This window comes from Lipophrys pholis (assembly GCF_963383615.2).
Source record: "Lipophrys pholis genome assembly, chromosome: 11".
Taxonomy (NCBI): Eukaryota; Metazoa; Chordata; class Actinopteri; order Blenniiformes; family Blenniidae; genus Lipophrys; species Lipophrys pholis.
The window spans coordinates 21,567,820-21,580,924 of NC_137631.1; the positions used below are offsets into that span (position 1 = coordinate 21,567,820).

At 42.2% G+C, this 13,105-nt stretch overlaps 3 protein-coding genes across 4 annotated transcripts; 2 read left to right on the top strand and 1 right to left on the bottom strand.

Moving 5' to 3' along the window:
• The first annotated feature begins 223 nt into the window (after positions 1–223).
• fibina (fin bud initiation factor a) lies at positions 224–1,566 on the top strand. Its single transcript, XM_080474461.1, has one exon. The coding sequence runs from the start codon at positions 259–261 to the stop codon at positions 883–885; it is 627 nt and encodes a 208-aa protein (XP_080330587.1). The 5' UTR covers positions 224–258; the 3' UTR covers positions 886–1,566.
• Positions 1,567–5,364: 3,798 nt separating this feature from the next.
• Positions 5,365–8,563, bottom strand: tmem276a (transmembrane protein 276a). Its single transcript, XM_080476039.1, has 4 exons — positions 7,552–8,563; positions 6,969–7,082; positions 6,695–6,832; positions 5,365–6,542 (listed from the first exon to the last, which is right to left on the bottom strand). Exons 1-4 carry the CDS (start codon positions 7,958–7,960, stop codon positions 6,295–6,297), a joined length of 909 nt encoding a protein of 302 aa, XP_080332165.1. The 5' UTR covers positions 7,961–8,563; the 3' UTR covers positions 5,365–6,294.
• A 714-nt stretch (positions 8,564–9,277) lies between these two features.
• On the top strand, positions 9,278–12,957 carry spi1a (Spi-1 proto-oncogene a). Of its 2 annotated transcripts, none has more exons than XM_080475635.1 (5): positions 9,278–9,485; positions 9,862–9,952; positions 10,035–10,219; positions 11,119–11,284; positions 11,376–12,957. In XM_080475635.1, the coding sequence occupies exons 1-5, from the start codon at positions 9,459–9,461 to the stop codon at positions 11,687–11,689; spliced, it is 783 nt and encodes a 260-aa protein (XP_080331761.1). In that variant the 5' UTR covers positions 9,278–9,458; the 3' UTR covers positions 11,690–12,957. The 2 variants fall into 2 exon arrangements, with proteins under 2 accessions (XP_080331761.1, XP_080331762.1); XM_080475636.1 differs by having other exon boundaries at positions 11,379–12,957.
• Positions 12,958–13,105: the final 148 nt, after the last annotated feature.

Consider the following 13,105-nt stretch of genomic DNA (forward strand, 5'->3'; position numbering starts at 1 on the left):
TTAATTTGTCACTTCCACCCCTGACACAAATGCAGCAATGTGACGTTAGATATGAAAGAGGCTTGTTGTGAAGCAGTGACTTGACTCCTGCTCCATCCAGGGGGACGGGGTGCCTCCAGGGGCCCCTCTGGCTTTAACAGGCAGTCTGTTCCTTTTAGGTGACGGGGACTGTGTAACATGAGTCGGGATGAAAACGGCGCTCCGGATCCCGGCTCTCAGTCCAGATGCTGTTCGCCAAGGGGAGAGAGGAGGCGCACGATGGCTCCTGTCCCACTGCTGCTCATCCTGGTCGCGTCCCTGCCGTTCTCCCGGGCCGTGTACACGGGGCCCCTGCAGCCGGAGATCTCCAACGGCACCTTCCATCACTTCTTCGTCCCGGATGGAGATTACGACGCGACGGAGGACCCCGAGGAGTGTCAGATGCTGTTTAAGTTCTCGGACGTGTTTCCGTGCGGAGCCAACGAGGAGAGCGACTCGGTGGTGCGCGACGACTTCATCATCACGAAGCTGCAGGCGGAGGACGCCGCACGCCTGCTGGAGAGCATCGGCCGCACCGTGGCGCACGAGCTGGACGGAGAGGACAGCTACGGCAAGTTCCTCCAGCGGGAGGTAACCCAGATCGGCGAGGCCTTTTCCAGCGTGGACAAGTCGCTGCTGGAGCTGGAGGTGAAGTTTAAACAAAGTCAAGAGAGTGAGCAGAAAGAGGAGCAGCAGTTGAGCGGCTACGTGGTGAAACAAGTGAGCGACATCCGGGGCGCACTGAGGGAAACCACCGACATCTCCACGGGACTGAAGGATAAACACGAGCTGCTGTCTCTCATCATCCGCAGTCATGGCACCAGGCTGAGCCGCCTGAAGACTGAGTACCTTAATGCTGGCTCCTAGTGGATTTTGATGTCTACACAAAGATTGGGGAGCCTCCAGTTGACTGAACAACTGGGAAGTTTATTGTGGCTTATAAATATCTGTTTCAAGTACTTCAAATCCCTGAACCTTCACTTATCCCCCTTCCTTGGGAGCTCTAACAAAAACATCAACTCATTCCTCTCAGTCAGGAAGGAAAAGGGAAATGTGAGCATAAATTATGTCTTCAACGAACCCCCTGTGTCACCCCAGAGGAGGATTTAATTCAGAGGGGAGAGGAGTGTAAAAATAAAATCCCTCTAATTGTTTTCAAGATGAGCAATAAACTGTCAGTCAGCGTGATTCAAACGTTGTTTGCAGTTTCAGGTTATTCTAACGCAAATAAATATTTATGACATATCCGTAGTTACCTTTTTTCTTTCAAGTAAGTCAGTGTATTTCTCACTTCTGTCATCAATTCAATCAAACATTTCAGTTTGGTTATTTCTTTTTTTTGGGGGGGGGGGGGGGGGGGGGGGGTGTTGTTTTTGTTTTTGTTTTTGTTTTTTTGTTTTTTTTTATAAATTCATGACTTTTCTTGTCCTGGGGCACACAGCTAGGCCAATGCCATCCAGTGTTGCGTAGTTAAAAAAGAAAAAAAAAAGCACCCTTTGAAGTTTGAGACTTGCATAAACAGGAAAAACCTTAGAAATGTAAATTTTGGATTCCTGGCAGTGGTCCTCTATGTCTTTACGTCACATTGTTTTCTCCTGGCACTACAAGTGGCAGACTTGACCATTCCTTAAGTGATCCTGTTTAATGGGTGTCTGAAGTTTGTCAATGCCTCCCACTTCCATCTGGAAGTCATCTACTCATGTATGAAATACTCTTCGTTTGAAGGCTGCGACTGTTATTATCTACTCCTTTGTCTGTCACATATTCAGAGCTCTCATTTGAGATGTCTATGTGTACAACTCTGGAGGGGTTCCAGTTTAGGTCATTTTGCTTAAAATAGAATGGACGCCCAGCTTGGCCATGTCTATTAAAATGTTTCTGTGTTGCTCTTCAGCTGTGCTGAAAAGCAACATCTTATTCCTCAAGCACTGTTTATCGGTGGGAAGTTGCTTTGAATTCTTTATAGAAGCATTAACAGTGGCCCAGGGGTCTCACACACACAAAGCGATATGTCAGATTGTTTCAATTTGCAGAGCTTTGTGTTTTATATGTCTTTGGTAGTAATGAGTGTATTTTTATGTTTTAAATTGTCATGTAAAAGGCTATTGTTTTACCCAATGTTTGCAACTACCACGAAATAACAGCCATAAGCGTGCCCACTTTTTTTTTTTTAACAGAGATAGTGTCTGTGCAGATGTGAGGGAGCCAGATGGGCTGCCATGGGCGCAACTGGGTGTGATTTCCTCTGTCTGGTTTTCCTCACAGTCCAGCTTCCCCTGAGGGACCCCCTTTTAAAAACAGCTCTCACACAGCAGCTCAGCACAGTGCAGACCAACCCTGTCAAATCCCCGGCGCTCCGTGAGCACAGAAACCCTATACATGTCTATAAGGCTCCTAATTTCAGGGGGGGTGCACAGGACTTGCAAAATTTGATTAAAAGATCTGGTTGAAATTTCCACTGTGTGAGTAAAGGTGGAGCAGACCACCGCTACCCACCCTGCTCAATTAATTTGTCCTTTTTGGCTCAGCCTAATAATTCCACCTATAGAGAAATATTTTTCTTACGGATTAAATTCAAGCCACTGACATTTAAAAGCACGGAAAGCTGAGCCTTTAGCATGCAGCTCAAAGAATGTACTCTGCTCACTGACATATTTTAAGGACAAACAAAGAAAGGTCAGGAATGTAGACCAGTGGTGACCTAAGAAAACTCTGACTTCTTTGTGTGCTGAGCACCAAACAACATACCTTTGTAGTGTTATTATTGGAAAGAGGGCAGCTGTTAAATCGGCTGCTAGTCCTACTGTTATTATCACTGCAGTGAATGCTACCTCTACGACCAGCAAGGCTATTATTCAGCTTTACCTGACAGACTTCTTTGTTAGGTTGGGGGGGAAAGGGAGACTGGCAACCTTCAGCTCAATGACAGCTGGGATTTTTGAGGAGTTTCCAAACACATGACTCCATATAAAGTAAGAAAACTGCCTTCTGAGGCAGGCCCTGAGATGTGATCCACACCTGAAAAAAACATGTTGCGTGAGAAACGTGGCATTTGCCACATTTGTCATTTGTCAACGCGCTCGGCTGCAGGCCCAAAAACTATTATCACACTCAAGTGTCAGCAGTGCCATACGGCAAGATATCTAAAACAAAAACATGTTTCAGAACTGTACAGGTGAAAGCTCTGCATAATTCACAATATTGCTGAATTGTTGTAATTGATGTGAAAGTGTAAGTACAATAAACTTTACTACAACTACTTTATATATTGTTCAGTTCTTTATAAGATTTTTTTTGTTTTGTCCTGTTTTTCTTAATCTGCAGCATTAATTTGTTGAATATTTGTAAATCTGTTCAAAAAATTACAGTTGAGTAAAAAAAAATATATATAAATAATCGCCCCTTAAGTGTTGCAAAACTGTAAAACATCTTTAAATTGAATTGCTAGAAGAATAAAACAACAAGTTCCTGGAAACTGTACATTAAGTACAGTTTTATTAAGGGTGCCGTCTGCTTGCTTTCAGGGGTGTGCCCAAATGTATATACTATACTACATTTATTTAACTGAGAAGCAGGAAATTTATAGAATGAGGTTTTGCATTCAGACTATATTCTGAAGTCATCACATATAATTCACTTTTACAGCATGAACTGGGCGCTAGAATATCTACAATAATCAGACCACCTGCTATTCTCAATGGCTCTTTAACGACATGAGGCCATATGGAGATGTAGAACTTTGCTCTCATTAAACACACATGACATGTTTTGTATCATCGTTAGCAAACGCCGGGACGCAACAAGAGAAGTCTTTCTTTTACTGCAGCTTGGCTATACGTGAAACTATCTTCAAAAGAAATGCCATCATTTACTAACGCATTGTATTGATTGAAATGTCTGAAGTGTCATAAAGAAAGAAAACTTCTTATCACGAGCGAGTCATCAATGAATTACCAGTCCACTAAATGACAAACGTGATTCTTTTAGTTTTCCATCTCTGTGCTCATCAGAGCGTACTGATAATCTTACAACAGGATATGTCGCATAGCTGGTTAGTTTCTCTCTGCCAAGGGTGGCATCGTCCATCTATGAAGCTCAGCATCCCTGAAAGGTTTCTTTATGTTTCTTTTTGTTTTTTTGTCTGTTTAGTTTTTTTTAATGATTAGGGCTACCTCTCCAGTTTCCTCATGCAGATTGTACTAATCCTTTTATAACTTCAAAAAAATAGGATCGGGTTTATTTTTTGGGTCATTTATTATTTTTTTACACTTTCCTATCTCTGTTTCTCTTTCGTTTGAATTACTTTCACGCTGAGTATGAGTCTATCCCAGCTCACATTATGTGAAATGCAGGTGAAAGAACGATCCAGTCCATCACACAGAAAGAGAGAAAGACAGAGAGAGACACTGCAGTACTCCATATGAGGGTTTACACACATTTATACAATGCATTCCGAACAACCATTCAGAATTCCTACCCTTCATGTAACCTTGACTCAAGACCAGGGGTCCTCAATTCCAGGCCTCCAGCGCCGGTGTCCTGCAGGTTTCAGCTCCTCCCAGCTTCACCACACCTCAACTGGATGTTGATGTCATCATCAAGCTTGTAAAAAGCCAAGTAACCAACGCCTTATTGCATTCAGGTGTTTTGCAACTGGGAGAAACCTAAAACATGCAGGACACTGGCCCTGGGGGCCTGGAATCGAGGACCCCTGCTCTAAACGTTTCCCCTGAAAAATATGCAAACCTACCCAGGGCCTAAAAATTCTGTTCTCCACAATGTAGGCTGGACCCCACAAGTGCAGTGTGTTCTAAAGTTTCAGGCTTCATAAATAGAGAAACATACACACACACACACACATACACACACACACACACACACACACACACACACACACACACACACACACACACACACACACACACACACACACACACACACACACACACACACACACACACACACACACACAGTTTTCATGACTTACATTCGGCTTAAATTCAGCTCCTTGTCTAACTCTACTCTTCATTTATCCTTAAGTAAAATGTAAAAACTATCACCACTGTCCAATTTGTTTGGGACTTCTTTCTTGACCTCAGCTGGATATCGACTCAGCCGTAAGAATGGCATGCCATCAAGGAGGTGGGGGAACAATAAATAAGCCAGAATTTAAAAGCTTATCAAGATAATTGCTCTGGAAGGTTTTCATAACAGTTCACAGTTGTTAAATCCTTTTGATGCAAAAGTCAATTTGTCCCATTTTCACCATGTCTGGCTCTCGTTTCCTGTTTATGTTGTTGAACTTTATAAAAACACATTCTATGCATGAAAAAAAAGGCTTCTTTTGGGGTGTTTTCTTTTATTTGTACTGATTTATTTTTGTCAGCTTCGTCAGTCACTTTCGGTCATGGACTTGTATTTCGCCAATGAGGTTTGCATGTTTAAGTTTTCAGAAGTGGTTGCATAAAACAGTGAATAGCAAACAGTTCCTCGTAACACTTGAGGAAATATATTCAGCTGCTGTTTTAAAATAATGTTGTCATGGTTTCCACTCATTTAGCAGGCCTCATTGTCTGCTGACATATCCAGTGAACACACGTCATCAACATAAAAACACAACATAGGCGGTCATGTCTGCTCATCACGTTACGGGAGAAAATGGTTTTGCATGGCTGTTTTATTTTTCAAAAATATTTCGATGGGGAGTCAGACCTCAAGAACAACAAAATATTTCCCTCAAACACAGTTTGCTGTTAATGCTCATATTTTTCCTTGATAAACACAAATGCATCTGCATACATACAATTCAAAAAGTACATGTACATATCTTGTTTTGAATGAGTACATAATGATACACAGTTGCCCTTCGAAATGTGACGGTACACATCCATAGTTTGATCTTGAATACAGATTTCAGAGTTGTGCTGTTGATCTTCTTCCACAGTTTCTTTTTCTCTTTTTTTTATTTTCTTTCAGACGAGCAGATTTTACAGGAAGAAACTATTATATTCTCCTCTTAAAGAACAAGCAATGACACTGAACGGTTCATTCATGAAGAGGGACAGAAAAAAGCACCAGAGGAACTGAAATCGTCTTCAGTCAAATGTCACCTCTTCATCAGTTTCACATGAGCTAGAGCCAGTGTCCTGCGCTTTCTTTGTGCCAAGATGCGTGCAGGCTCTCTCTGCTCTGAGTCCCTGGGTAAAATTGTCTCTGGGACAGGGCTCGTCACTGTTTCAGGATGAGACAGGTGTCTGTTAGATGTGCACCGGCATGTCACACACAGCCGTTCTCCTGTCGGGGCTTGTGCACCACAGGGGTTTGTGGAGGGTAGAGAGAAGGAGCAAGTGTACACAGAAAGCCAGCCAGCAACGTCAGGCCCAGTCCTCCCCATGCACAAAACATGGACCAGCCATAACCGTGACTGATGTCCTCCGGTATTCCAAACATGTATCGTGGATAACGGGACAGTTCAAAGTTGATCCCAGCCACACACGTACAAAGGGAGATTATGCAGCATGTCCCTGGCAGGGAGCAAGAACAAAAACAAGTCAGACACGACAGCAGCCCATTTTCATCCCTTCTGATGCATCGTTACAGCACTCTCATTAACAACGACCACACTGCCCCTCTGTGGCGAGTCGGGGCAGTGCTCTTTATGTAAAGTGGATCTTACCTCCCATGAGGAAGAGAAGTCCAGCGACATACTGCATCAGATCATGCTCCTGACAGCAGCCCAGCACGCCTATGATCCAGCCGAACAGAATGATGGCTATGGCCATGCCTATGAAACTGGCAGTCATCCTTTTGAGGTCTGCAAAGCGCACAACAGATGTGACAGTGTTTGTTGAGCCCACGAGGAGCTTCGTCTCACATTAAATCACCAGAATTGGAAAAAAAAAGAAAGAAAGAAAGAAAAAAAGGGAAAAAAAATCTTTTTGGCAACTCACGAAGCGCGTGCCACTCATCCTGCCTTATAGTCTTGGTCAGGTTGATTGGCAGATTTCTGGGGAGGACTGATGATGAGTAGTAGTATTTTATTGATGTGCAGCGCGGAACCAATCCTGTGGATGTAAACAACACAAAGAGGATGTCTCACATGAAGAGGATATCACAAGGCTCTCTGCTGCCACCCACTCCCAAAAAAGAGCACCCCCCTCCCCCTCTCACCACCCACCCACCCACACCATCGGTGGTGCTTATTGTACACATCTCGAGGCTTCCGTTACTACAGCTCGCCCTTTCGTGCTGGATAAAGACACACACACACACACACACACACACACACACACACACACACACACACACACACACACACACACACACACACACACACACACACACACACACACACACACACGCAATGCACTGTACTCCGTGTTATACCGCGGAGGCCTCGAGGGTCTATGCGCAGCATCAGCACCTTGGATAACGCATCGCGCGCACAAGTATTTACCGACAGCGCCTCTCTCACGCGCCACAGAATAAATGTCCAAAGCGAGCACATTTCAATACAAAACCTCAAAGCCAAACCTTTAAAGATCAGATCCTCTGTCTCTAAGTCGAATCCCTCCCGGTGGCACTTTCTCCACAGTCCGGTGATGGTGGAGTTGAATTGCCGACTGCAGAGAGACTCCATGGCCGGGGCAGGAGGCAATAAGTGCCGCTTTGCGCGCAGCAGCATTTCTCCGCTGCTGATGCTGCCGGAGTCCTTCCTGATCACATTTCTCTCTTTTGGCAGCATGCGGAGCGGGAGGTTGTTGTTTGAGATGTATATGTAGCCAGGGTCGTTCCTTTTGTTGGAATAATTCTTGCAGCGTTCCCGGTGCCTCCTGGCATCAGTCTCGTACCAGTTGTTAGTGCTGATCGCCACCGCTATCAGTCCCAACGCGCAAAACGCCAAAAACAGTCCCGCCACGGTTAAAGTCCTCATAGCAGCCATGTTTCCATGCGTATCTCGCCTCGGTGCCGTGATAAATCCACGGGACAGCAGGACTCCGCTCCTGGCCGCCGCCGCCGCCGCCGCTGCTGCTGCTCCTGTCAGTGTCTAAGGTGTGGAGGCAATTCAGCAAGATGTGGAAATATGAAATGCTGATCAGTCACTGAAGCCCCCATTTTCTCGATGTGTCAGTCATCTCCTAAAAGAGTGAAATTATGGGGTTGAGGATTCATGAATTTGGGCCTCCATACGCTATTTTGATTGTCTCCTCTCTGCCTCTGAACTCAGTCTAGCCCAGATACTGGTCAAGCCAACACTTCTTTCCAGTAGATGGAGACAGAGCAAATATTTCCGAAAAGAAACCCCAGACCTGCACTTACAGTCCTGAAAAAAACAGTAATTTGTACAAGAAAACCCTCAGAGTCACATTGCAAGGACTCTGCCTTTATTATCATGAGCTGGAGCTTTTAGTTGTGCATCACCAAAAGACAGACCACCTCGTACAAAGAGCCCCATTTTCTCCATGTGGCTATATGTCAGGAAACAGTTGCATCACATCCAAAATGATTGCTTCAAGCATGATTGTGTAAAGTTAGTTTCTGTCCCAACAGTCCTGTAATCAGTTTCCTCGTGTCATCACAAGAACAAAAAGGCGAACGAGTTTATAACTGAAAAACAATGTCAAAAAGTAATTGCAATAATCTCTTCAAGTATGCATGTGTTTTTGAGAAGCATTAACACAGTGCCTCTGGACATTTCAGTCAGGTTTTCACTGGTTTCATGGTCAGTACTTCCTCAAATGAAGCCATAATGCCAAACAAAAGAGGAACAAGTCCTATTCCTAACTTCACTTTTGGTTTCGGCTCGGACTATTTAAAAAAAAAATAAAAAATCCTACATGAATAAATCATACTGTGAATGAGAGTGTGATATCGAAGCCAGTAAATCAGTTTGGCTTTTTTTTCCTGCAAAGAGATTTCAGAAAACTCACCAGAGTACAGAAAACCTACCTGTTTCCAACTCCAGTATGAAGTGCAACTTAAAATAACAGTAAATATGTACGTACTCTGTGTTAGTAAGGACTGAGTGCGACATTAAAGTCAATAACCACATCACCTCACCTGATACGAGCTCATTTTAAAACACAAAAAGCAAAGCTGTGTATGTTGAATAAAAACCACCAACAGAGACTCAAGTTTGATATTGCCACCATTTCCACAAATGTCTTTCGACATCTTATGTGCGTATTTTTGCACGGGAGACCTCAGAGAGTCATGGGAAATTAATGTGAATGCAACACTTGGCCATAAGGAACTGGCTGATTCGATAAGTGGATGACATGAATACAAACTGCATTCAGTCCAGCTCTTTTGTTTCACTTCCCATTAGTCTGTTGAAGTCAGTGCTGATGGGCAACACTGCGTGTTTGTGAAGCAATAAGAAAAAGTTCATTTTCATCACAACCTTCGACAAACAAAGAATCTCATGCTGGCTTGTTTACATGATGGATGGCTTTGTCATATCACCTGTAAGTGTTCTTATTTTATTAACTGTGTTTTTAATTAGGGGAACATGTCTTTTGACCTTGGTGGAAACTTTTTTATAGTTTCTTTGAGTTTTGTACACGTATGTGTAAGATAGATCAAATTGAGAACTTATCTTGATGACCAAAGTTTGGGAAATATTATCTATTTTTTTGTGCTGATCTAGTAAGTGAGGTTTTCAATATACTTTATTGATGCTATGATATTGATATTTATTCTCTTTTTAATAAGTTATTTTAATTGAACATGTCAGATTTCTAAAGAAATGTTTGAAGATCGTATTTGACTTCATGTTGGCAATGTGAAGAGAATCAAACATTTACTTTCTCAATTAAAATTTCTAACGTTTAACTCCTAAAGGCTTCAGAAGGAATTCCCAACGAGCCTGAGACTTTTAGACCACTAGCAGAGCTGTATCCATATTTGAGCAGTGTGGGGGAGATTTATGAAGGTGAGACTAATGCTTTTACTTTTAATTTGACACAAAGGTCAATATAACATGGTCAGGCACTTAAACTGATTTGATTTATCAGATCATAGATGGACCTTCCACACTGAGCAGGTTCAGCCATCAGACTTTGAGAATTCCCCCATGAATCGTCTCATAGACCTTCAGCCTATGTCCCCACAACAACTGGTCCCACCTTACCGATACGGTACGGAGTCCCTGCCCCTTCACCGGGACCCTACACTCCTTCCTCTCGCTGTCTCACCACAGGTAAGCTTATGCTGTCTCTGGAATGGAAGACTCTTTAGGAGAGGAGAAATAGACCCTCCAGTGATACTTTCTTACAAGCAAATGTGACTGTGAGCTCACACTGAGCATACAGCAGCGGAGGAACAAAAACATGCAAGTTGTTAACCACATAATGTGACTCACACCAGCCTGATTGCTCATTGTATTTCATTATTTGCGGAGAAATATAATCACTACACTTGAATTTACAAAAGTGTTACATTCTCAAGGACAACATCATATCAATAATTATGCAAATTCTCTTCAGACGAGCTTGGGAACAGTTTGACAAAGCTTTGTGTTGTTGAATATTATTGCAAATCATCTGAGTGAAGGGTAAATTCTTCATGATGGTTGATTTTGTCATTGATTAATGTTTCTTTTACTTTGCTTGTCAATTCTTAAAGCAGTATCGTGTCAAAAAGCTAAAAGGTGAAACCGGAGAAAATTGAAAAAAAATGTGTTGAAGGAAAATACATTTCTGTTGTTTAAACTGTTGACTCAGATGTAAACGTGTAAATCTGTGCATTTCAATTCTCCAGAATATGGTTTGGTTTGTTTCTTCTGTGATCATTTCAATCCTACCACTAGAATAAAAACACTCTCTTAAACCTTTACATTTATGTTGCCCAACAAAGCCATTCTCCAGCACAAATAAAACATTGCTATTTACTGTGTGTGTTTTTTCTCATGAAATGTCATCCACAATGCTTAGTAATGCTGAGCTCAGAATTTTATTACAGCAGAACAACTTCCCGTTTCAGCGCTGAGAAAACATTTAGATGAAAATGTCAAATTCGTGAATAATTGCAACACAAACAATTTTGGTCAGTTGAATGTACAAACCTCAAATGTTGACATGCTCTGAATGTTCCCTACAGATCCCATATTACACATCCTCACTGTGTTACCAGTACCCACAGCCAGCCTCACCTGGACATTACTACTCCGGTGAGGAGCAAAAAGAAATCAGTCCTCTGTTCGAGGTATCAGAGGGGGAGGATGAATTTGACGACTACAAACATTCTTCTTTCAGAAAAGATACGAGTACGTATTCCCATAACAAATCTTCCACCAGCATCAAAATCCTACAATCTTTTAAAAAAAAGTTAAATAAAAGGCTTTAAACTTCTCCCAGCAGATAACAAGAAGAAGATCCGCCTGTACCAGTTCCTCCTGGACTTGCTACGAAACGGTGACATGAGCGATAGCATCTGGTGGGTGGACCAGGACAAGGGCATCTTTCAGTTCTCCACAAAACACAAGGAAGCCTTGGCAAGCCACTGGGGTATCCAGAAAGGAAACCGCAAGAAAATGACCTACCAAAAAATGGCTCGAGCTCTGAGGAACTACGGCAAAACTGGAGAGATTAAAAAAGTAAAGAAGAAGCTAACCTACCAGTTCAGTGAGGAAGTGCTGAGAAACCTCTATTTGTGTCAGTATGCTCACTGATGAGGGAATAGAGGCTGTAAAATGTCTCTCAAATCACCAAACAAGCCAAAATGTCTTTTGCCTGTAGATGTGCAGTTTAACTTTTCTTTTCTTTGATTCTTTTGTTTTAATTTATTTGTAATGTTGATGTATTTGTCTTGTAGCATTGCCTCATTTCTATATTTGAACCTTCCTCTTAAATGAACTTGAGTGTTTAGTGTACATCACATGATTAGCTAAAGACAAGTATAGTTTTCTCTTCACAAGACCTTTCTGTGCCTATCTGAATATGTGTGAATACTATTCTGAATTACAGTGTTTCTGTTTAAAAAGTCTTTTGTTCTTTTTTTTGAGTGGCAAAGTTGGGGGACATACGATCAAAATATCCTACTGAGAGTAAAAGCAAAAGGCCAAGTACATACAGCTATACCATACACATAACCAGGGATTAAAAAAAAGAAGACCAGTATAATGAACTGAATTATAGTATTTCAAGAGGAGAAAAGTGATGAGAAAATGTGCTCACTTTGGGCATTTATTGTGTGTGTGTGTGTGTGTGTGTGTGTGTGTGTGTGTGTGTGTGTGTGTGTGTGTGTGTGTGTGTGCGTGTGTGTCATTGGATTATGACTGGAAGAATTATTACGAATTGATTAATCAGAATTTGAAAACCTGGTTCATCACATATGCCGCTGAGTCAGCGGACGGATGCTTCCACAATGTGTGCCATCGACTGTCAAACATGGATGAGGAAGTGTGACGGTCTGGGGCTTTTTTGCTGGATCCAGGGTTGGTGGCTTGTACAGAGTGAGAGGCGCCATGAACTAAAACGGCTACCACAGCATTTTGCAGCACCATGCAATACCGTCTGGTACACAGTTGGTCAGGGGCACATCCTACAGCAGACCCAAAATATAAGTCCAAGCTATGCCAGGATGTGATCAATGATCAGCACAGTCTCCAGAATTAAAACCCATCAACCTGGTTTGGGGTGAACTGGACAGAATAGTGAAAGCAGAGTAAACGACAAGGGCCACGCATTAATTAATTCTCGTTAAGAATAATGTGTTTTTAAGAATAAAAAAAGTGTGTTGTGTTCAGATCCTATATCTGCTAAAGGTGGCTACTTTGATGAGTCGCAAGTGGAGAATGAACTTTGGTTTATTAATTGATTTTGTGATGATTATCTTTGTTAACTGAAATTGTTTATGTGTTCTATGCTTTTATGTCAGAGTGCAATGAGACATTAAACTGAATAATTGTCAATAAAAACTGGGACGTTTTAAAACTTTTGACAATAGTGTGTATGTGCCTTTAAGTGACCTATTACCAGCAACCGTTTTCCTTTGTACTGTAATACATTTCTAAACCTGTACTTTTTCTTTTCACTTAAGCTTTTTTTCCACAAGTACAGTATATGTACTTCAACTTGAAAAATAT

Bases quoted from the DNA above. Each gene is read 5' to 3' on its own strand.
- fibina (XM_080474461.1), top strand. From the start codon at position 259: ATGGCTCCTGTCCCACTGCTGCTCATCCTGGTCGCGTCCCTGCCGTTC.
- tmem276a (XM_080476039.1), bottom strand. From the start codon at position 7,960: ATGGCTGCTATGAGGACTTTAACCGTGGCGGGACTGTTTTTGGCGTTT. The intron at 6,833-6,968 runs GTGAGTTGCCAA...TGCGCTTTGCAG, and splicing joins GGATGAGTGGCACGCGCTTC to ACCTCAAAAGGATGACTGCC. The intron at 6,543-6,694 runs GTAAGATCCACT...GCTCCCTGCCAG, and splicing joins ACTTCTCTTCCTCATGGGAG to GGACATGCTGCATAATCTCC.
- spi1a (XM_080475635.1), top strand. From the start codon at position 9,459: ATGATGGATGGCTTTGTCATATCACCT. The intron at 9,486-9,861 runs GTAAGTGTTCTT...TAACTCCTAAAG, and splicing joins ATGGCTTTGTCATATCACCT to GCTTCAGAAGGAATTCCCAA. The intron at 11,285-11,375 runs GTACGTATTCCC...AACTTCTCCCAG, and splicing joins TTCTTTCAGAAAAGATACGA to CAGATAACAAGAAGAAGATC.